This window comes from Myotis lucifugus, unplaced genomic scaffold, assembly GCF_000147115.1.
Source record: "Myotis lucifugus unplaced genomic scaffold, Myoluc2.0 scaffold_187, whole genome shotgun sequence".
Taxonomy (NCBI): domain Eukaryota; kingdom Metazoa; phylum Chordata; class Mammalia; order Chiroptera; family Vespertilionidae; genus Myotis; species Myotis lucifugus.
The window spans coordinates 758,198-782,153 of record NW_005871235.1 but is presented as its reverse complement, the minus strand read 5'-3'; the positions used below and the strand labels follow the sequence as shown (position 1 = coordinate 782,153).

Here is a 23,956-nt window from a genome sequence, read left to right as displayed (position 1 = left end):
AAGAAGGGCTAGTAATTCTTCTTTTAATTATTAAGCCTAGATTCCAGAGTCATCAATTCTATCTATTTTTATACTGGTGGGATTTTTAAATTTTTCCTTGTCTGGTTACCTTCAAATTGCAAGTTTCCTGGGGTAAGAATTTGGCTTCACTTTTCTTCTCTCCCTGTCAGGAATTTTAAAGATGGACAAGCCATGTTTGGCAAAAGGTATGAGAAGGACAACTAGAGGGGGAAGTGGCATACACAAAACCCCAGAAACCATAAAGCAAGAGTTCTAGGGAAGAATGTGAAATAGGTGTACGTGCTCAGAGAAAGTTAAATACGCTGAGGCAGGGGACACCGAGGTTGCATGCCAGCTGGCAAAGAAGTATAAAGCCAAAGAGGTATTGATCAGAGACACAGCTTGCTGGATCACACTACAGCCTTTTCACACTTAGAGTGATGAGAATATTTATAATTTTGGCTCAGAGAGTGCTTCTGAAATTTAAATCTTTTGCATCTGTTAATCTACTCTTTCTTCATATGGTTTAATAAAAAGCTAGAGTTGTTAATGGCTTCATTGGATTGAACATAAAGCAATATAAATATTTTGACATTAAGTATTTGATGGTCTAGATAGGTAGATACGTAGAGATATAGAGACATAGAGACATCTCAGTTAAAATGCCCTGCCAGGAAAATCGCATGCTACAAAAATAACAAACCATGTGGAAACTATAGCATTTAGAAGACAAGACACTACACAGTTATTGATAATATAAGGCATTTTTTAAAAAAAAGTATGAACCAACACTCGTAACACATTTAAAAAAATGACAGGGACACAGATGGCCTTTTCCTGAAGAAAACTTATCTTTAGCTTCTCTCATAATCTCATGAAAGTGAATCTCTACCTGCCCATATCAGAATTGCTTTTTATTCAAAGGTGGTAAGATAATCTGTTTCTTATCAAACTGAGTTTTTCCATATGCTATTTTAACTGGGGAAATTTTAGTGTCTCAAAATACGTTTGTATGAGAGCTCAGGTGTTGGAGAGAAAAGGATCAGGAGTCAATATTTTTAACTGCTGAGTTTGTATTGATTGCTCAGTGGCTTGGGTACAAATATGCTCCCAACGCTAAAAACAAACTGAGCCAATAATAGGTATCAGAGAGGAAGGGTAAAATTAAATACTACCTGGTATTTTTAAACTGACTATGTGTAGGTTTTAGGGGTAATATTCCCAAAACCCATATTCATCATCAGAGTAAATTGATTCAATCTAGAACTGTGAACTAATCAATTATAAATAACGTTGATTTTCTATTAAAATTCCAAATGGAATGCCAACAGCAAAGTTGATTTTTGCAACTTTCTTAATGTCCTTGGTCTAAGTGAATGCTTAATCCCCCACTAAGAAATATTTAAGAAATTCAGGGGTGTGCGCTGGTATGTGTTTAACAACCAGCTCTCAGGGGAAAGGGTGGGATGAGGGGTTGATTTGATATGTACCATTTCCCAATTTCCCAGGCATAAATACGCCACCCTAGCCAATTTCAAGCTACCAACATGAATCCACTGATGTGGTGTTGGGAAGGGATGTACAAATGGGCTCTGTGAGCCAGAGCTAGCCTGCTCTTCCTCACCATTGACACTTCTATCCACCATGCTCAGATGGGTTAAAGTCAGATGTCAGGTCACAAACAGCAACACTTCTGGGTGTAAATTTCAGTTCGTGTCATTGTAATGATTATGTGAATGTTAACTGGGTAAAGGGAACTCTAGCCATCTCCACTTTTGGAGGAGCTAGCAAGAGACCGTGAGATCTGTAGGATATGCTGTCGATCCCACTGCACCTGAATCGAACAGTGTGGTCAGAACTAAAATCCCAGTTCCGGGCACAGCTCTGCTCTCTCGTGGCAGCAGGGTGGACGTGCCCCTGACCACTGCTCTGGTTAGTAAAGGGTGTAAATGAAGCTCCGGCTTAGGCAGGGCCCAGGCGTCATCACAGATCCTTTTTTAACATCAGTGCTTCACAGGATAAGGCCCGGTTTTCTCTGTAATTTATTATTAATTACAATTGAGCTGTCTGTCCGCCAGAGGAAAAGCTAAATAAAATAATCTGAAACCAATGGCCATCTCCTAACAACCAGCCAGAGACAGGACGTCCTCAGGACAATCGCCTTGAGGTCGCAGAGTGACCAGTCAATCAGAGGTCACAGAGTGGTCCTTGCACAATCTGTTTGTGTGGCCAGCCTGACCAGCTCCTTGGTGCTCTGAACAAAAAGCGATGGTTTCAAAGTGTCCGTGTTGTTTTTATTTGGCAAAGGGCCTACCACTCTGGCTTTGGTGCCTGATCTTTTTCTACACTGTCTTAACATATAAATTGTGCTGAGTCGCACTGACAACCTCAAGAAACATGGCTGTGTTGATAGGGCTGTATAAAACCATTACATCATACTCTGAAACTGCATCTTCTTACATTTGCTCACACAGCCATGACAATCGCATTAGGAACATGAACTGGGAAGGAACGCTGCATGTCCCTGGACAGTTTCATCCATAGTGCCTGATGTAGAATCGTTGACATGTATTTTCCCATGTTTCCCTGTTGCAAACAGGGAGCTAAAACAATCACACTACCAATTAGATTCTATCTTTGTGGGGACCAGGTGCCTTCCGTCCCTTCATCCCTGCCATGTGCTTCTACTGCCATCTGCTGGGAGCTCCCGCCTCAGGTATCCTGTGCTGTGCTCTCACAGCTCAACTAAAACTTGGGACCGAGTATGAAGAGCGCCGCTGCTAATAATTGAAGTTAACCCCTCTCAGTCCTAAGTCTGGCCCGAGAGGATTCTTTTAATGAAAGTTCCAAGCTGGAGCTTAATGTGTATGCTCTCTTCTGAGCAAAACTGAATGCGGTGAACATTAAGACTGGTTATTTTGGGTCAGAATAGTTCATTTGGGGATTCATTTAACTGAATCATCTATACTGCATCATCTATACGGCATGTGATCCAAACTGAGAACTTGTTTTGCATTCGTTGTTGTTGTTTTTATTTTATTGATTTGAGAGGGATTTGTTGTTCCCTTTATTTATGTATACACTAGTTGATTCACTGTATGTGCCCTGACCGGGAATCAAACCCAAACCTTGTTGTATCAGTTTGACGATACAACCAACTGAGCTACCCGGCTAGGGCTTTACATTCAGTTTTCAAGTCTAGTTCAGGTAAATAAAGAAACTTACTAACAAAGTTCATTCATGTCCAAAATTTTAAATAGACAAGCTGACATTAATGCTGGACAATAGCCAAACCTAATGACAAGACAAAGAACATATATATTTTGCACCTGTGAAAGCATTCTGTATTGTCATCAATTTTGCAATATTCCCTAGAAGCAGTTGGTGCTGTTCAGTTTGTTACTGTTATATCATGCTTTCAAAACTCTATAGCTACTGCAATTATGCATGAGCTATCTTTTGTGAGCCTTCAGCACAACACCATAATAGTCCTTTAAAGAATTTAATTTCATTATGGTTTAATGCCAGTGACTCATAAAACTCCCAGATTTAACAAATCAAACATAGGTACCTTAGAGAAGAAGAAAAAAATCCATACTCCCTATTTCTCTCTAGAAGGCAAGCAAGTCACTCTACTTACATGCTTTTGAAAAACAGTGTGAGACAGATGCATTGAAATGCCTTTAGCACAAAACAAACCTGAGACATAAAAAGCCAAATAAATTAGTCCTTCCCAATTTGAAGCTTGCAAAATCATAAAGGCACCTCCAAATGGATTGTTTAGTTTTTCTTCATTCTGCCTCTCACAAATTAAAGATAACTTTCTATTTACACAGCCCTTCAAAGACAAGGACTTAGTTTGATCTTTATTCTTGTCTTTTCTTATTATGAAAGAAAAAAATGTGGGAATTCTAGGCAAGATGACTCTGTAACTTCACAGTATGGTGCTCCTTCTTAGTGTCAAACGCATAGCAACGATGGACAAAATAAAAAATAAAAAGAATAGATAACTGAAGATATACAAGAAAATATCTTCCCGAACAAGAAAAAGACAAAAATTCAGAGCAGCAAAAGGTAATACTGCAGGCCTTGCATGGTATAGGTCCGGTGGAAGCTCACTTCTATAGGGCAAAGGAACTAAAACTACTGACTCAGGAATATGTATGAGATATCTCCCTCTCCCTCTCCCTCTCCCTCTCCCTCTCCCTCTCCCTCTCCCTCTCCCTCTTCCCTCTTCCCTCTTCCCTCTTCCCTCTTCCCTCTCTCTCTTCCACATACACACACTCATCTGGGATTCTGACTTTTAGCAAGCTGCCAGCACAGGAATAAAACAGAACACAGACACAGTGTTGTGAGCAGAAATGCACCGAGCAATCCTTTTAGCTCTGTGAATGGACCTGTGCATACCTTTAATAACATCAAGGATGGACAGAACTACCAAACCCATTGCCCAAGATTCTAGTTTAAGTGCTGGTCAGTTTGGCCAGAGGAGCAGGTGCAGTTCTCATCATGCAGGCAGAGTTGAGTGCAGCAGAAGATCACAGGATTAGGGCCATGTGAGTGAGGAAGAACAGGGAAAAACAAAAATACTCCCCACTCAAAATGAGCCTGCACAGCAGAATATCAGAACACATGCAAGACTGAGAAAGGAAACAAGCAAATCAGCAAATGAAAAAATTAACCCTCCACTAAAATCATTTTTATGGAAAAAATCTGACAAAAACTAAAATAAGTATTCTTAGGATGCTAGAAAACATAAATGAAAAAAATAGCATTTATCTTAAAGGAGAAATTACAAAAGCAAATTAATACCAAAAATATGGAAAGTATTCAGAATATTGGGGGTAAAAGAATATATTCATTGAAGTTTAAAACTCAATAGATAAAATAAATGGTCCTGGAGACTCTTGGGTGGGGGAGGGGAATGGTGCCTAGGAAGAATACAGGATAGAGAAATGAAGAGAGTATTTTTTAAAATGAAAGCAAGATTAAGAAATTTAGAGAACAAGTTAACAAGATTCCTAAAAATAACTCATATGAATTCTAGAAAAAATCTAAAAGAAGAAATTTCAGAGAATGTCAGAAAGCAGTATTTCAGGTAATTCAAGTGAGAACTTTCCAAAATTAAAGAAATACGTTATTCTTGAGATCAAAAGTGCATTCAGCGTATTAAAGAAGAATAAATAATGATTGATCCACACCTAGACTCATTATCACTGATAAAAATGATCTTAAAGCTGTAAAAAGAAAAATTAAAAGAACAGCCATTAAATGGAACTGATAATGACTTCACATCAGCAACAAATTGCACAAAATAATGGTGTACTATGCTTTAAGTTCTAAAAGAAAAAACATGTCAAATTTTATACACAGTTAAACTATTATGCAAGGGTGATGTGAAATGTGATATGACTATGTTTACTATCCACAAATTCTCATTACAAGAACTGTGAAATATATACTCAGGAAAAAGATTGACAGATAGATGTGCCTAGAAGGAAAGCATGAAATTCAGAGACACAGAAAAATATTACTGAATTATTTAATCCTTGATTTGCTTTTTATTAAAACTAAATTTTTGTTTTAGGAAGTCAAATGGACACATGTTCAATGTCAAAATTTATAAAATGCAAATAAATAAAAGAGGCAAATTAAAAACCATTCTAATTCCACATGTAAAGAAAGCCACTGTTCATGTTAGTGAGAGTAGTTCTGGTATAATTGCTTATGCATACTTTTATAAAAATGCTTTATTATCCAGATTGTATTTACCTCTTTCCATATTTATACAAATATATTTTCATTCCATTAATTAGTATTCTATAGCCTCTATTTAAAAGCTGGGTAGAATTCAATTATATAAAAGTGCTTGATTCAATTCACCAACCCACCCTCCATTGGTGACTTTTATATATTTTTTATTGATTTTTTTACAGAGAGGAAGGGAGAGGGATAGAGAGTTAGAAACATCGATGAGAGAGAAACATCGATCAGCTGCCTCCTGCACACCCCACACTGAGGATGTGCCTGCAACCAAGGTACACGCCTTTGACCAGAATCGAACCTGGGACCCTTCAGTCCGCAGGCCGATGCTCTATCCACTGAGCCAAACCAGTTAGGGCGATTGTTTACATTTTTGCAATGCTTCCCTTGGTTTTGGATACCTAACTTCCAGTTTGAGCAGGATCTTCTAAAAATTTTAAATAAATTATCTCTTCCAAATCTGAATGGGTCCGCCAACCAGAATGTTAAGGACACTGAAAAATAGGTCTGTTTCATCACATTTTGATTTTTTAAATAATGCAACCCAAGTATTTCATTTTGAATTCCATTACAAGCAGTGTTAGCAGAAGTAGATGAACACTTCAACTTGACTGTGAAATTTATTTTAATAAAAATCTCTTTAGAGATCCCTGTCTAGTCAGCAAATAATTGCTTTAACTCTGGATTTTAATATTAGCACTGAATGATTTATGTACATTAAATAATGTGATTCGCACTAACCATTTATGAGCTAAGAATGATTATCTCCCTCTGTGGATAATCACACTTCAGGGAAGAAAGGTTAAGTGGTTTACCTAAGATCACTCAGCCAGTCAATGGATTATCTCAAAATATGATCCTTGAGTCTTTAAATCATTAGATTCAGCTGGCCTCAGCAATACTTGAGAGACATGAGGGATATGCACTTAGATTTTTCCTCGAATGATTTATGTGGCATAATGTCTAATTTGTTTATAGAGCATTTTTTGTTTCTTATGACATACTTTGGTCTATAAGCAAATATGAGACATAAAAATGAATGTGATAAGAATCTGGAAAAATCTTCTGGTGGAATTAGAGTGTCAATTTCTAAAATAGCACATAGACTAAGCAGACAATAGAAACAACCATTTGATGGAAACGATGGGGGAATGGCAGGCAGTAACAGAAAGCAAATAGAGGACTTCCTTTTGTAGAACTGCAGTTCAGGGTTAGAATTAATGGGCTCTAAATGGAACAAAGAGATCTTATTTCTGAACAAGGACCTCAGAGCTATTCCATCTCCAGCATAAAGCATTACACAGGTTTACCTGCCCAGCTCAACTATAATGGCCGCTGTGCTTCATAGATCCTTACCCTATGCAGTGCACACAAATGGGACACCCTAGAAGTTATTACTAGAATTTTCCACAGTGATCTTATCAACATTAGAAACGAGCTTGATAAACTAGAGTGGAGGCCAAAAAAGTTGTGGGATGACGTATTGCCAGGACCAGATCAGATTTGTATTTCTAGATAAGAGAGAAGAGGGGATCTCAGGCAGTTGTCTCTTTGGAGTGGGGAGGAGGAAAAGAACGTTCCACTTTGTTTTCCCATTCCACTTAGTCTCCACAATTAATTTTAAGAAAAATATTGGCAAATGATTGAACTAATGAGTGGGTTTTTTTCAGTCTTCTTGAAATTTTTTTTTAATTTCTTTATTGGTTAAGGTATTACAAATGTGTCCTCATTTCCCATTAACCCCCAACCTCCCCGCCCCCCCTAATGAGTGTTTCATAAAACTGACTTTTTATTTGAAAAGTAGAATTACCAACTGATCCTGTGTGTCTGGAACTTCTCTGGTTTTAGCACAAAAGGTCCCATGTTCTAGGAACCCTCTCAGTCCTGGATAAATTAGGACAGCGGGTTAAAGCTCAAAATAGCCAGGCTGGTGTGGCTGAATAGTTGAACATCCATCTTTGACCCAGGAGGTCATGGTTTGATTCCCAGTCAGGACACATGCCCAGGTTGTGGGCTCAATCCCCGGTGTGGGGTGTGCAGGAGGCAGCCAATCAATGATTCTCTATCATTATTGATGTTTCTCTCTCTCTCCCTCTCCTTTCTCTCTCTGAAATCAATAAAAATATGTGGGGGTTTTTTAACTGGGTATGTTCACTGTCCAGAATTTAAAAAATAAAAATAAGCAATATTGAGCATTAAAATCATTCACATATTCAAAATGCAGAGAGTGTCGCTGTTAGTATTAGTAAATGTATTTCCTACTATCTCTATGAAGTAGGCTTCATCACAGTGCAAGTTACAATTATTACATATGTCGAGAGACAGGGTAATATCAATTTAATGTCTTAAAATTCTATTTTAAAAATATGCTAAGTACTTTCATATGTGTACCTTTTCTGATTGCATCACTCTATAATTCTGATAAATTTTCAATTGTGTATTGACCATTTCTGCCATTCATTCTACAAATTCCCTTAACCTTATGCTTTTCTTTATCTCTAAAAAGCAGTACCAGACAGTACATTAGCAGCATGCTTTCTGATAACTGTATCACAGTGTAATCTCACTGCTCAGGGGTATGCAGCTTTTCATTTCTTATTCCATTTCTATTCCCCCTATAGGCCAGGGAGGGGAAATTTCTACCTAGGGAGTTTAGCATCATTTAACATTGATGTTACTTGTCCAACAATCTCCTACATGAGTGAGACCATATGTCGACCACATTTAACACAAAATTTATCAATACTTACTTAGGCACATAAAGCCCTCTTTGTATTGTGGGGGTCTGACTTTCTGAAAGCATTTCAAGTCCTGATTTAAAGACAGGAGGAGGGAAGGAGAATAAAATGCAGTGTTAGAAAAGAAATATATCTTTTATCTATCCTAAAAGGTTCACACGTGGTTGAGCCATATTTCAGGATTATTGTGATCCAGAAAGTACCTCTCTCATTGAGGAAGTACTTACCATCCATGTGTGAAGTTATCCTGTTCTCACCAGTAACACATACATCAATGGCCTCTTCTGTTTTCATTTCTAGCTTCACAGTGCCTGCTGGTAGCCCTGGGGTTGCTTGTATGATTGAAATGACTGCAGCTGGAAAACCTACAATACAGAAGAAAGAAATGGAACTATCAATGCCTCTCAGGTAGCATGCATATATTCAGTTTCAAATATTAATAAATGTACCCTCGATGTTTCAAATAAGTACTTATTTTTAAATGATTGTGTTAATCATATTTTTTATTCCTTGTAAAAGCTCTCAACAAAACACCAGAATATTCATCTTTGATACTTTAGGTATAATTAAATATATGTAATGTTGCCTGTCACTATGAAAGTTTTATTAAATTTAGCATGAAATTGACTTTCTTCTCAAACTTGGCATATATTATGCTTGACCTAAGAAAAAACTCAGGAATCTGGAAAGATTAGCCAGATATGAAATAGTGCTTAAAAACTTACATTTTTGTAGGACATGGTAATGCTTGTACTGTGCTGTTAAAAAAAAAAAAAAAAAAGTCCATTCTCAGTTGTTCAGATTTATGTTGGCCAGGATATTTTTCTTAGAAATATTGAATGAAGCTAAATTGAAACAAGAGAAGATGTCTGTCCCTCCAGAGACCAGGCAATTTGCTGAATTCTTTTAATTTTAATGATGTGGTTGATTCCACGCTTCTTACTATGACTTTATAGCAATACATTTAAGATAAAGAATCCCTGCTTCATTTGATCATCACGGAGAGTTAATCTGTATAATTAGAGCTCCACAGTGCTAATTTTGGCACACATTAATGCTTGCAGTGTGTGGTGCCCTAATGAATTGGAAATTTCATTTCATTTCCATTTTTTCTACATAGTCTCTATTGTGTATATGCAGGCATTTAAAAGAAGCACATAAGAACATCTAACATTTGCATAAGCACATTACATTTCCCAAATTATGGCCACAGATATTTTCACATCTCATTCTCACAAGGATCCTCCAAAGTAATAATAACGATCCCTTACATAAACCTGAAGAAACTGAGTATCAGGTGTCCAAAATTTCATAGTGAGAAGGACAGAGACTTGACCCCAGGTTTTCTGATTCTCAACCCTTTTTTATTCCTTTATAATACACTCTACCGTTCTTCATTTGCTGCTGCACCTGATTCAAAACAATTGGACAGATTGTTAAGTAGGAATAAAATTGGTTTTCATGTTTTAAGAAATCATGCTAGAGCCCAAGATGACCAAATATTTAGATTCAAGACATGGACTATTCAAATCGTGGAAAATATATGAAACACTACTATTTTTTTTAATATCTAATGTAAAAAGTAGTCAGTGTGATTTTTATGTTTCTTAATTCCTTATAGTCATCCACTTTTATAATAAGAGCTTCATATTTTCTTGTAAATAGCATACAATATACTACTAACATAGTCTTCAGTGGATCACATCTTCAATAAATCGAATTCAACAAATGCTCGATAAATATCCTTCCGTTGTTGAATATGATAAACATGTCTTATGTCTGTAGTCTTTGTGACAAATCAGTCTCCTCACCCGTTAGGTTGACTGAATGAAATACTGATCAGAGTGCCCCAAGTCATAATATGCCTACGCACAGAGACCAACACATGGGAATAGAATTTATGATTAATTTGAAAAGAATTGGGATTGTTTCAAGATGGTAAAGCAACAATGCACTTAGGCTCTCTAAAGTGTTGGTCTTTTTTACAATATTCTGCCTCTTTGTGTTCATCCTAACTCACATGCTCTGAAATCTAAGTGAATCACTGCTGCCTTCTGGAGGGGTTCACCCCGAGCTCATTTAGTCTTGTGGAGGCTGTCTGTCCTGAAGTCTCACAGACTAGTCCCCCGTCCTGGAGTTATGCTATGTAATGGACTCCTGGAGTTTGTTTTGAGTATACCTTTGTGTTACTACCTCTTCCTCTTTTATTATAGTAAGAGAATGGTGGAAATTTGTAGAATAAGGATATATAAGCACTGAGGATTTTGTGAGCTGAAATCACTTCATTTTACAAGTCATGAATTTTAACACAAGCTATTAAAAACAGGTTCTGACCCTGCCTCTGCTCATTTAAAATAGTGGAGATTTTTAAATAGACTAGAGGCCCAGTACATGAAATTTGTGCATGGGTAGGGTCCCTTGGTCTGGCCGGTGATCAGGGCCAATTGGGGCCTTCTGGCTGCCGGTTGCCAGCTGCCAGCTGGGACCTTCCTTCGTTCCTCACCACCCCCTGGTGGTCAGCACACATCAAAGCAAGCGGTTGAACTCCCAGTCAGTCAAACTCCTGAGGGGACAATTTGCATATTAGTCTTTTATTATGTAGGATTTTAATGTATCTCAGTGTAAGGCTTATTGTGCTCATTCTTATTTTAGTTCTTTGGGCTTCTTGAATCTGAATGCCCATTTTATCCCCCAGATTTGAAAAGTTATCTCATCAAATAAGCCCTCTGCCCATTTCTCTTTCTTCTCCTTCTGGGAATCCAATAATGTATATATTAATCCATTTGATGATGTCCCATAAGGCCCTCCAACTCTCTTTACTCCTTTTTAATCTTTTTTTTTCCTTTTGCTCCTTTAACCAGATACTTTAAAATAACCTATCTTTAAGTTTGCTGCTTCTTTCTTCTGCTTTATGAATTCTTCTGTTGAATTCCTCTTGTGAATTTTTCCTTTCCTTTTTTTGTTCTCTCTCTCTCTCTCTCTCTCTCTCTCTCTCTCTCTCTTTTCTTTGTTTCTGAGCTCACCCGGCCTGGTGTGGGCACCCCCTACAACCTCACCCCCTCGTTGCCCCACCCCATGGGCCCTTCTGGGATCAGATAACTCTTGTGAAATTTTCAATTGAGCTTTGTATATTCAGCTCCAAAATTTCTGTTTGATTTTTTATTATAGTTTTTCTTTGTTGATATTCTTATTTTCTTCATGATTCAATTTCTTGAACCAATTTAGCAGCTTTGTGACAGTTATTTTGAATTCTTTGTCAGGTCATTCATATAACTCCATTTCTTTAAGATTGGTTTCTGGAAATTTATTTTGTTCCTTTGATTGGGCTATGTTTTCCTGTTTCTTCTTGTGCCTTGTCACTTTGTGATGGGATCCACACATTTGGAAAAACAACCATCTCCCAGTGTTTATGGAATGGCTTTGCATAGGAAAGGACCTATACAAAATAGCACAGCTAGAGACTCTGGGACCCTCTCAGATCTTTTAATGGATGTGTCTTCTCTAGACTTGTATGTGTGAATTCTTTACTGTACGAATTTGCCAGTCTTTTTAGGGTGCTTGTGATCTTTTATTCCCTCTGCTCTCTGTCTGCAGTACTGCCGTTTCTCTGGAGCTGCTGTAAGCAGCCCAGTTTTCTTTTGTTCTCAGCAGCCCCCAAGTGTCTATACTATGCTGGGTCTCATCAGAGCTTCCAGTCAGGCAAAATAGAAACCAGTCTCTCAGAAAAGTGTAATTTTAGATGCAAGTTCCAACTCTTTCCATCCCCAGGAAGAAGTCAGGAGTTGGGGGCTTTCACCTACTCTTTCCCACTTGGGTGGGGGATGGGTTATGCTGAGGGAATACCTACTGGTCAAACCTTCATCTTTGTTCTCAGTGGCCCCAATCTGGCACCCTTACCTGTCAGCAACCAGTCCCTTAGGCAGCACCCTGAAAATTCTACACATAGGCCATATGTCTCAGTTTTCTATTTCCCCCAAAGAGAAGCTGGAAACTGGAAGTTTTCTCTCAATCTTGCTCCACTGAGCCTAGAAGAAGGCTATGGCAAACGAGTGCCATATATGTTCTCAATACAGCTGGCCTCAATGCAGCTGGTTTCACAGTCCCCTAAGATGCAAGTGCCTCTCTACTGAGTCTACACATTTCTCATATGGACACTGTCTGTGTATTGTTGAACCAATGTCTCCATGAGGAAAGGAATGACTTTCTGGAACTTCCTATTCTTCCATCTTACTGACTGGAAAGCTGCTCTTTTCTGACTATTTAATTTCTTTGTGATTTATTTCCCCAGATAACATTTAACTTCCTTATAGACGAGACTAAGCTCACATCCTTTTTTTCTATTTCCACTTCCCTGTATCCATGTGCTCACAGGGTAGCAATTCAATTTATTATTTACTAAAGTTCAGTTCTTCCTTCAACAAAATGAGAAGATGTTATTTTTAAAATGTTCTCTAGCCTAGAAAGCCTTAAGAATCACAGGTTTATCTGCGAAGTATGGGATCAGTGAGGATGTCACTGATATTTATCAAATTAAAAAATAACCCTTTGTGTGAGCCTCTTGATATTAATCTCATATGTAACTCAAGAACTTCCATCGCCCTAACCGGTTTGGCTCAGTGGATACAGCGTCGGCCTGCAGACTCAAGAGTCCCGGGTTCGATTCAGGTCAAGGGCATGTACCTTGGTTGCGGGCACATACCCAGTAGGGAGTGTGCAGGAGGCAGCTGATCAATGTTTCTCTCTCATCGATGTTTCTAACTCTCTATCCCTCTCCCTTCCTCTCTGTAAAAAAATCAGTAAAACTAACCCTTTGTAATACTTTAAGCAATAAAAAAATTAAAAAATAAAAAAACCTTTTTAAAAAAAAGAAAAGAACTTCCATATAAACACTGCCTATACTTTATGCTGTTTAACATGTGAAGATGTATTCGTATTAAAGCCATATTAATACTCCTTCTTGGGTGGTATTCAGTGAGGACCTCCCTTTATGCTGAATCTGAGAAACTAGCAAGGTTATAAAGCCAAATAAAGTAGAAGAGACCAAAAAGCTAAGTAGGAGACTGAAGAAAAGCAGGATTGAGTTTCATGAATCAGGTCATATATACAAACTTATATCAAACCTCCTATTTGCAAGGTGTTGCTATAGATGATGAGAACCCCAAGATAATGAGGGGTGGAGACCCAGCTTTTAAAAGGGGTATAAATTAATATAAAAGAGACCACAAATGCACAGATCATCATGTTATTGGGGGGAGGAGAGAAACTAACAGCAAAGGGGTGAGTGGTTTGTACAAATACTGCTTCTGCCTTTTAATTCCCTTTCATTTAATGTCTCTAAACAGTCTTAAAGAATTTAAGATGTAAATCACATGTGAAAATTTATTTAAATAAATCCTTTTCACAAACATTTGCCCAACATCTCTTATCTATCTTTATTCCAAGCTTCCATGTGTGTAGTTTTGAATCTGTCTGCATATAATTCAGATGCTATTAAACACAAAAATCTGCAATAACACTAAATGAAAGTCAGTTTGTGTCAATTTTGTCATTATATTCTTGTAAAAAGACAAGTATACTATCATAGTTAGTCTTTTTTTAATGTTTAAAGTATTACAAATAGTAGGACATATGTCTCCTTTTTCCCCTATTGACCTCCCCCCAATCTTCCCCCTCCTCCTGCACATGCCCTCATCCCCTAGTGTCTGTGTCCATTGGTTATGCTTATATGTAAGCATATAAGTCATTTGGTTGATCTCCTACCCCCCCAACCCTCCCCTGCCTTCCTGCTGAAGTTTGACAGTCTGTTCAATGCTTCTTTGTCTCTGTATCTGTTTTTGTTTATCAGTTTATGTTGTTCGTTATATTCCACAAATGAGTGAGATCTTGTGGTATTTTTCTTTCATTGACTGGCTTATTTCGCTTAGCATAATGCTCTCCAGATCCATCCATGCTGTTGCAAATGGTAAGAGTTCCTTCTTTTTTACAGCAGCATAGTATTCCATTGTGTAGATGTACCACGGTTTTCCAATCCACTCATCTGCTGATGGGCACTTAGGCTGTTTCCAAATCTTAGCTATGGTGAATTGTGCCGCTATGAACATAGGGGTGCATATATCCTTTCTGACTGGTGTTTCTAGTTTCTTGGGATATATTTCTAGAAGTGGGATTACTGGGTCAAATGGAAGTTCCATTTTTAATTTTTTGAGGAAACTCCATACTGTTTTCCACAGTGGCTGCACCCATCTGCATTCCCACCAGCAGTGCACGAGGGTTCCCTTTTCTCTGCATTTCCACCAGCAATTGTTTGTTGATTTGTTGATGATAGCCATTCTGACAGGTATGAGATGGTACCTCATTGTCAGTTTGATTTGCATTTCTCAGATGATTAGTGACTTTGAGCATGTTTTCATGTGTCTCTTGGCCTTCTGTATGTCTTCTTTCAAAAAGTATCTATTTAGGTCCTTTGCCCATTTTTTGATTGGATTGTTTATCTTCCTTTTGTTAAATTGTATGAGTTCCCTATAAATTTTGGAGATTAAACCCTTCCAACTTACACCATACACAAAAATAAACTCAAAATGGGTAAAGGACTTAAACGTAAGACGAGAAACCATAAAAATCTTAGAAAAAGCCATAGGCAGCAAAATAGCAGACATATGTCATAGCAATATCTTTACCAATACAGTTCCTAGGGCAATGAAAACTAAGGAGAAAATAAACAAATGGGACTACATAAAAATAAAAAGCTTTTTCAAAGCAAAAGAAACCATCAACAAAACAACAAGAAAACCCACTGCATGGGAGAACATGTTTGCCAATAATAGTTAATCTTAACAAAGAAATACATTTGCAATTACCTTCCTATATTTCATTAACACAAAGGTCATTCAACTTCAGACAGACTTGAGGATATAAAACAAAAGCAAACATTGAATCAAGATATTATAACAGAAATGTATGTAGTACCCCAATATCTAAATTTAAATGAAGACAAAACAGAAAACAGATAAAACAGCTTCTTACCCATCTTCCCCTCACTCTCCAGTTTTTAAAAAGTTTGTTCCCTTTTGCCTATCTTCTTATTGTATTCCCACATATTATAAAAGAGCACTGTATTCTTCCTTTAAAGAGAAACTCTGAGGGGAAAGGAACTGTTCATTCATTCTTGTCAGATTTGGAGTCCTTTCCCCTCAGTCACCATTCTTATTTTTCATTATCTTGATGATTCCTCGTTGATTATCCATGTCTGTTCTCTGTGGTTTTATCTTGTAAGATCATATCTTGATGTCAGACTCTATTCTCCATAGTCTGATTCACAAGGAGTTATTAGAAAAGACTTATTTTAAAGACCTGTCTTCTTAGGAATGATTATACACACAATAGGCAGCTCTTAGATAATTGAGAGTCTGGGGATAGAGGAAGTCAACCATCTTAATGGTTATCTATGTGCAATCAACGACAGCTGTTTTTTTAGACATCTCAGGGCTCCAACTAAGTTTGAGCCTCAGATCAGAAGAAATACAAGAGCCATTTATTTCCATTGTTTGGGTGTTTTTTAATGGTCTAATAAATCATAGATAGTTCTACAGACTTTCCCTCCGATCTGCCTACTGCTGGCATTAGAGGAGGATATTCTTTCATCCACTATCAGTTTTGTGCTAAAACAGCACACTTGTCAAAGCAGTGAGAGGTTTGCTGTTCCAGGTGTGTGATCAATACACAAAGATGTCAGAGATCCTCAATGAGAGGAAGGTCACAGCCTTGGATTCGCTGAGTCTGCAGGTTCATGATAGATCCCAGATTGCATTAGCAGTGAGTCACTAATCTTAGGTGATAAAAGAGCTCTGCTAATAGTTTGTTAGAGTAATTGATATAAATGGACTTAGCATATAAAAAAGGAAGGAAAAACAAATTCACATACTCCTATGCTGCCTGAGGGCTCTATTAATACACCTTGAAACTTCCACCCCACTATACCCAAAGGTACTCATACTCTGGGGAACTATATATGAGTCCCATAAGAGGTACTTAGGGAAAAAAAATAAGAAATGGCCTTAGGAGCAGAGCCCAAGTCACTAAAAAAGAATAAGAACTCAAGTAATATAATTAGTTTGATCTACTATGGATCATAGAGATGCTTTGATGTTCCTAGAATTGCACATGCTTCTGTTCTATAAAAGCACATTTGCATTAAACCAAAAAAAATTAGTATAAGTATTAAGTAATATTACTGGGCATCTCACATCATCTCCTCCCACCAGTCATAACTTAATTATTTGGCTATAGTTTTTGAATTCTTGCAGTGACAGTTGTCCATTTCAATGCATCTGTAATACCAAATTAAATACTTTCTTCGAAATCAGCTGGGACTGAGTGAGGGAGTTTGGGGAATAAGCACATCAGAGTCATAAACTGGGCACCAATGCTGCTGCATTGACCTGTCATATGCCTAACAGCTCATTACCATTTCATCCAGACTTCAACTGTAGCTCATAGATCCCCATTGGGGAATGTTGCATTTTATGTACATCTGAACGATGAAAGTTCAGTTTATTTATATTGATGAAGGATTATAAAGGAGAGATTAAGTAGCAATTTATATCATGCAAGTGATTTTATCCTCATTCTGGTCAATGAGTATAAGCTCTATTTCCAAACAAGGTCATATTCTGAAGTACTGGATGTTAGGTAGGACTTCAACATATGAATCAGGGGTTGGGGTAGCACAATTCAATCTCTATTAATAATTAAATAACAAGGTTTAATTTTCTTTATCAGTTATTATTTGATAATGTTCACATTGAAAAGCATACACTTGAGTTCTAAAATACATTTCAAAGTAATCAAGTTTTGTCAAATTCCCATTTTTTGTAATAAAATTTATTAGCTATTGTGAGAGATACAAAGAAATATAAAATAAGGGCCTTTTTCTAAAGTAAATGTACCTTACCTCCTACTATGTGGGTTGACAAAACTATCCCACAATTGAAACCTATTTAACATAGAAGACTATGCAATTACAGAACAAAATATCCTACGCCCTTCTCCTATAATCTAACACCTTATAAGAAGATGTTTGTTTATTGCTATTTTTCCTATAGGTATATTTGGAATCAATGTTCCTTGGCCATATACCTGAAAATGCTAAGATTCATAAGAATGTGGGCCATATCTATGGGTTCAAGGGCTGCATTGGAAAGCTTCAAGTAAACAACAAAGAATTCTTCATCACTGATGAAGCACTACGTGGAAAGAACATTGAGAACTGCCACGTCCCTTGGTGTGCTCATCATCAATGCCACAACAACGGCACCTGCATCAGGTTAGTATTAGCCTCCTGATCTCTAACCTAAATTGCAAAACTCCAAATTCTTAAGAAAACCACACCAGCAGCATTGCCATCTGGGTGATAGAAATAAAGGTCTGGAACATCCCAGTTCTTGCATGCATCCTCTAGGTGATGCACACATGTGATAGACACTTGTTTGCTTAAAGAAATTTTTATATCATGGCTCCAATGGCAAGAAAGTCCTGACCTCTGAAAATAACTAGGTAACTGGACCTGATTTTGACAATTCTAAATGGACCCACGTGTAAGTTTACTAAGGTGTTCTGGTTTTTAGAAATATAAATGAGAGATTATTATTCATTGATAATGGTTTTGATGTATTAATTTGTATTGTGTTTGTTTTTGCTTCATCTTTAAAAAATCTACGTACATCTCTAAAATTGGAGGTTGAGAAAAAGTACCTATATCTATTTATTCATTTTATTTTCAATCCTATGTATATATTTCCTCCTTCTAGTAAAGATTCATCATGTTTATAAGCTTAAGATCTTAATTAAAATTACTCTCAGCTCCACTAAAATGTCTTAAGTGACTCAACCCTGAAGGAGTCTCATTTGGACAGTGCAGAACATAATCCCAAATTTCCTCAACCCTTTGAGAAATAACTATTTCAGGGCCATAAGTAATGACAGAATGGAAGCAGAAACATGTACAGATTATGATAATTCAAGTCAAGGAGAAATTGACCAAGTCTCACAGGAAATACCTTAATTCACTTCAGTGACTCTAAGGGGAAGCTATCAAGTCATTAATGACTTCAATAAAGTAAACACCTATATGCATAGTGTAGGAAAGAGGAAAATTCTATTTTAAAAAATGTATGATAGAAAATGGTAGGAAGAGATGGGCTCTGAAAGTAATCAATGGAATAGAAAATGATGAAAGAGAGAGAGAACCAAATGGCAGGTAAGGAACAAAGGAACGTATAATGAATTCATTAATAGCAATTATTTTTTAATAATAATTCAATATTATCCAGTAAGACAACCTTCTGAACCCTGTAGAAAAACTTTCATTTTTGCCTAATTAAGTGAAGAAACAGGAAGAAAGCTTCTACTGACTTTCTAATATCTGAAATATTTGTCATTTAACCTAAATAAATACTGTCAATGAGGCTTTACCACTGATGTGATAGAATTATAGAAGTGACAAGAGTGGTGTTTCCTCCCTTCCTATATGTCAGGGTTGGGGAATCATTTGTCTGCCAAAGACCATTGGATATTTATGACACCATATATGGGCCATACAAAATTATCAACTTAAAAATAATGTTGCTATGAAAAAAGCTCTTAGATTTATGAAATTTTGAGTCCTGCCTTGGCAGGGCCAGATCAAATGATACAGCCCACGGGCTGGATATTCCCCAACCCTGCTATATGTGGTCAGCAGACTCTCTCACAGTCCCTGTCACCCCCTCTCCTGATGTTCAAGTCTTTGCATGATCCCCTCTAGCTTCAGTGTGGACGGGACCCCTGACTTACTTTTAGCCAACAGAATAACCAATAGAATAGGGCCATGGTCAGCAAACTGTGGCTCGCGAGCCACATGCGGCTCTTTGGCCCCTTGAGTGTGGCTCTTCCTAAGCCTTAGGAGTACCCTAATTAAGTTAATAACAATGTACCTACCTATATAGTTTAAGTTTAAAAAATTTGGCTCTCAAAAGAAATTTCCATCGTTGTACTGTTGATATTTGGCTCTGTTGACTAATGAGTTTGCCGACCACTGGATAGGGTGATGGGATATCATTTACTTCCATGATTAGGTTGCATAGGGTTGTGAGCTGCATCTTGGAAGGATACTCTCTCTTGCTGATTTTGATAAAGCATGTAGCAATTTGGGGAAGGCCCATGTGACAAGGCACTGAAGGTGGAGTCCAGCCAACAACCAGCGAGGAGCTGAGGGTGGCCCCTTGTCAGTTGTGTATCCAACAAATAAAATGCTTCTTCACATCCTATGAACAACATGATTTCTATCTTATTGCCAGTGCTTAACTCCCATAAATTACCCCTTGCATTATTGCACACAGGACATGCTGGTCCCTGGCAACTATGACTTCCATTAAAGCATGTCTCTGCATGCCAAAACCACAGTGCATTGGAGTTGGCTGGTTCCAGTACAACAAAAATAGGCATTTCAGGGGGATCTTAACAACAGGACTGAAAAAATCATCAAAGGCCTGGAACCAAGGGACGATGTAAAGAATGATTATTGAGTTTTGAACCTGGTAACCAGAATGCTGGAATAATTACAGGAAAAACAATGGGAAGAGGATGAGTTCAGTGTGGCCTTTTGTCCTCAAGAGCCAGATGACCATCCAAATGGGGATATCCAGATGTGTTGACCAATGGTCGGGGCAAACACACAGATTTCAGGGCAACTATGTAGAGTTTAAGATTGAGCCATGTAATTACTGAAAGAAAACAAAAAGAAAAGGGAGTGAGGAAACATTTTTAGAAAAATTACATTGGAATTTTTTAGGAAGGGAGCAGAGTGAGTAGTATAGCAATTTAAAAGAAGTAGAAAAGAAGGAAAAGGAGGCCATCTGAGGTAGGTGCTCTGGACTGAATGTTTTTGCCTCTCTCCCACACCCCCCAAAAAAATTTCATATGTTGAAACCCTGATCTCCAATGTGATGATTTTGGGAGGTAGGGCTTTTGTGAGGTAGGTCATGAGGGTGGAGCCATCATGAATGGGATCAAAGGTTCAATACAAGAGCACAGATGGCCATGGGGCCACAGGAAGATCATCAGAATGTAAATGCTATCTGTCACTCTTCCCTGGTCTGTGTAAAACATCTGAACCTGACCACACATAGAACACTCCAGCAGTGAGGCCATTAGCAGCCTCAGACCAAGAAGTTGATCACAAAGAACCACCACCATGACCAGCACCCTGCCCCCAGCAGACACATACCCATACTTGGACTACAGTGAGTGGTGTAAAGTTTTCCAGCCAAGGAAGCTAGAGAAACGTTGTGCTAGTGAGCCCCATCCTGACTTTGGCAAATGAATCTGAACTGACTTAATGCATTTGGCAACTCACTTGCCATCTATTTTGTTGGATAAAGCCAAAGGTTCCTTCTCCTCTCTAGGCTGACACATCATAAAATGGATCTCTCCACAATCTCCCAAACTCTCTTCCAACCCTTCTCGACCTTGGCATCTTTCGATGCCATATCAGTTTTGAGCCAAGCCAGGCAGACTTCTAAATTCCCTTCTCTATTCCTATTTTCCCCAAAGGGGAGATTGGACTCAAGACAGCTTTCAAAATAGCAGAGCAATTTAAATGAGATACATTAATATTCAGCCTTTCTGGATCCAAAGGGAATGGACACAGTAGCCTGGAGGAACTTTTTTAGGTCTACAGTTTTATTTTTAAAATAATAGGCTATCTTTGTTCAGAATAAAAGAGTTAGTATTACAAAGATAAGAAGCTCTTTTACCTATCAGATTTCCTGTCTCAAGATATAGAGGCTCTAATGGTTTAATCCTATAGCACGTGTGCATGTTGCTTTTACTTGAAAATGCCAATAATAATTTCTCGTAACAATTTAATTTTTCTGGTCCACAGACTTTCATCTAAAGATTGGGGAATGCCTCCTAATGAGGTACATAAGAACCTTAAGAGAGGCAAATTTTTTTCAGTCTACACACACACACACATACACTTGAACGTTCTAATCCATATCTCCTGGAAATGCATGCCTACTCTTCCCAACATCTACAATAATGAAAATATAATATGATAATTAGACTGGACAGCTGAATGACCTTCCAGACGAAGCTGGGGCTGTGAGGGCTGAGCCCCTTGCACGAATTTTGTGCATTGGGTCTCTAGTATAAATAATAATAGTGGTTTAAGAGATAACCTTAAAGAAGCATGCTTTAAACAAAAGGAAGATAGTAAGTTAACAGGCATTCAGTACACAGAGCTACACTGCAGGGTTCACAAAATAAAGTACCATTACATAGCTATTTATAAACAAAGTCATTACTAATTTTAGTAGCTTGGTTGATATAATTCACTGTTATTAAGTGCTGTCCCTACATTGTCTATGAAGGTAATCTGCTTACAGAAGGCAAATTTCATGTGGAAGAGTATTAAGGGGAAGTATTACTTCAGTAAATGTCATTCTTCTTTGAATGCCATCACACATTTCTGGACATAATTCAATCTTTCATTTCATTATAAATCTGTGCTGGAACTTTCAAACCCCTGTGGTTGCTTATTTCAGAGAAATCCAAATTGCATGTAAGGAAATTCAGTTTATAAAGTGATACAGAAGAGTTATTCTGAGTATCCAAATCTCTCTTTTTTTTCTTTATTAATTAAGGTATTACATATGTGTCCTTATCCCCCCCCATTGTCCCCCTACCCCCCATGCCCTCACCCCCCTGTTGTCTGTGTCCATTGGTTAGGCTTATATGCATGCATACAAGTCCTTTGTTTGATCTCTCCCCCTTACCCCCACCCTCCCCTACCTTCCCTCTGAGGTTTGATGGTCTGATCGATGCTTCTCTGTCTCTGGATTTGTTTTTGTTCATCAGTTTATGTTGTTCATTATATTCCACAAATGAGTGAGATCATGTGATACTTATCTTTCTCTGACTGGCTTATTTCGCTTAGCTCTATGGACTTTGAACAAGCTGTTTGCAAAAGGGCATCAGAAGGTTAGCAAGTTAAACAGATAATATTTAAATCACTTTCTCCTTTCTGTGCTAGATGTTTTAAAATAGGTTAAACAATAATCAAAAAGGAGCACCAGATTTGGGAATATATCCTATACAGCCACTGCTCTAGAAACTTATGTCACTGACATTATAGTCAATAATTATTGAGACGTGAATTTCAGACTTAGCCTTGGTTTTATCAGGCGCTGAGTGTGGATTAATGTTTTTTATCCCGCATTGAAAGTCAGTAATTCCGCATGTGAATGAATGTGCTTTCTGTGCCTCTAATTGTTCTCATAGCTTTGCTTCATCACTAACCAGTATTGAAAGTCAGTAATTCCGCATGTGAATGAATGTGCTTTCTGTGCCTCTAATTGTTCTCATAGCTTTGCTTCATCACTAACCAGTGCTGTCCTCCATGTGCTGGGGCACAGGTTAGCAAACTTTTTTGTAAAGAGTCAGATAGCAAATATGTTAGACTTTGTATCTCAACTATTCAGCTCTGCTATTGTAACACCCAAGCAGCCATTAAAGATATATAAATGAATGGACCTGGCTGTTTTCCTGCTTTATTTACAAAAATAGGTGACTGGCAGGATTTGGCTTAAGGACCATGGTTTGCAGACTACCACACTGGGGCAACAGATGGGTAAAATAATTTTATTTCATCAATTGACCAGGAAAATCCAACTCAACTTAAATTTTCCCTATTAAACAATATAGCTAGCTAGCTATCTGTTAGATGATGATGATAGATAGATAGATAGATAGATAGATAGATAGATAGATAGATAGATAGATATAGAAATATTATAAGGTAGTGGCTCACACAATTACAGAGGCTAAGGAGTCCCACAGTCTGCCACACACAAGCTGGAGACCCAGGGAAGACTGTAGGTAGATTTCAGCCTGACTCTGAAGGCCTGAGAATCAAGAGCATTAACAGGAAGAGAAGACTGAGATCATAGCTCAACAGTCAGGCAGAGAGCAAATTCAACGTTGCTTCACTTTTTCTTCTGTTCAGACCCTCGAGGGATTGGATGATGTGCACACACATCGGGAAGGGCCATCTGCTTTACTCAGTCTACCAATTCACATCCTAATTTCTTCTGGAAACACCCTCACAGATACACCCAGACATGATATTTAAGCAGCTATCTGGGCATCCTGTGGCCTAGTCAAGTTGACATATAAAATTAACTGTAACTAGCAATCTCAGAAAAAAAATGCATGAATTTCTTAACATTAGGGAACTTTCATTATTCTGAGTGTTCGAATAAAAGTAAAAGTTCGTTTCCTTCATTCTTTTCTTTCAGTGCATTTTCCCTATTACCTAACTTTATAGACATCTTTTTTGACATTGATAAAAAAGCAAGTTGGTTTTTATTATTTCTGAAGTATTTTGTTTTCAAAGCATTTAACACTTCAAAATGAGG

General features: G+C 37.7%; 1 protein-coding gene across 1 annotated transcript in view; it reads left to right on the top strand.

Moving 5' to 3' along the window:
- Nucleotides 1-23,956, top strand: part of EYS (eyes shut homolog (Drosophila)) — a 1,189,235-nt gene that overhangs the window by 987,488 nt on the left and 177,791 nt on the right. Inside the window, 3 exon segments of the mRNA XM_006096829.1 lie at nucleotides 8,802-8,896; nucleotides 8,899-8,909; nucleotides 17,603-17,823. Of these exon segments, the coding sequence (XP_006096891.1) occupies nucleotides 8,802-8,896; nucleotides 8,899-8,909; nucleotides 17,603-17,823 (327 nt within the window).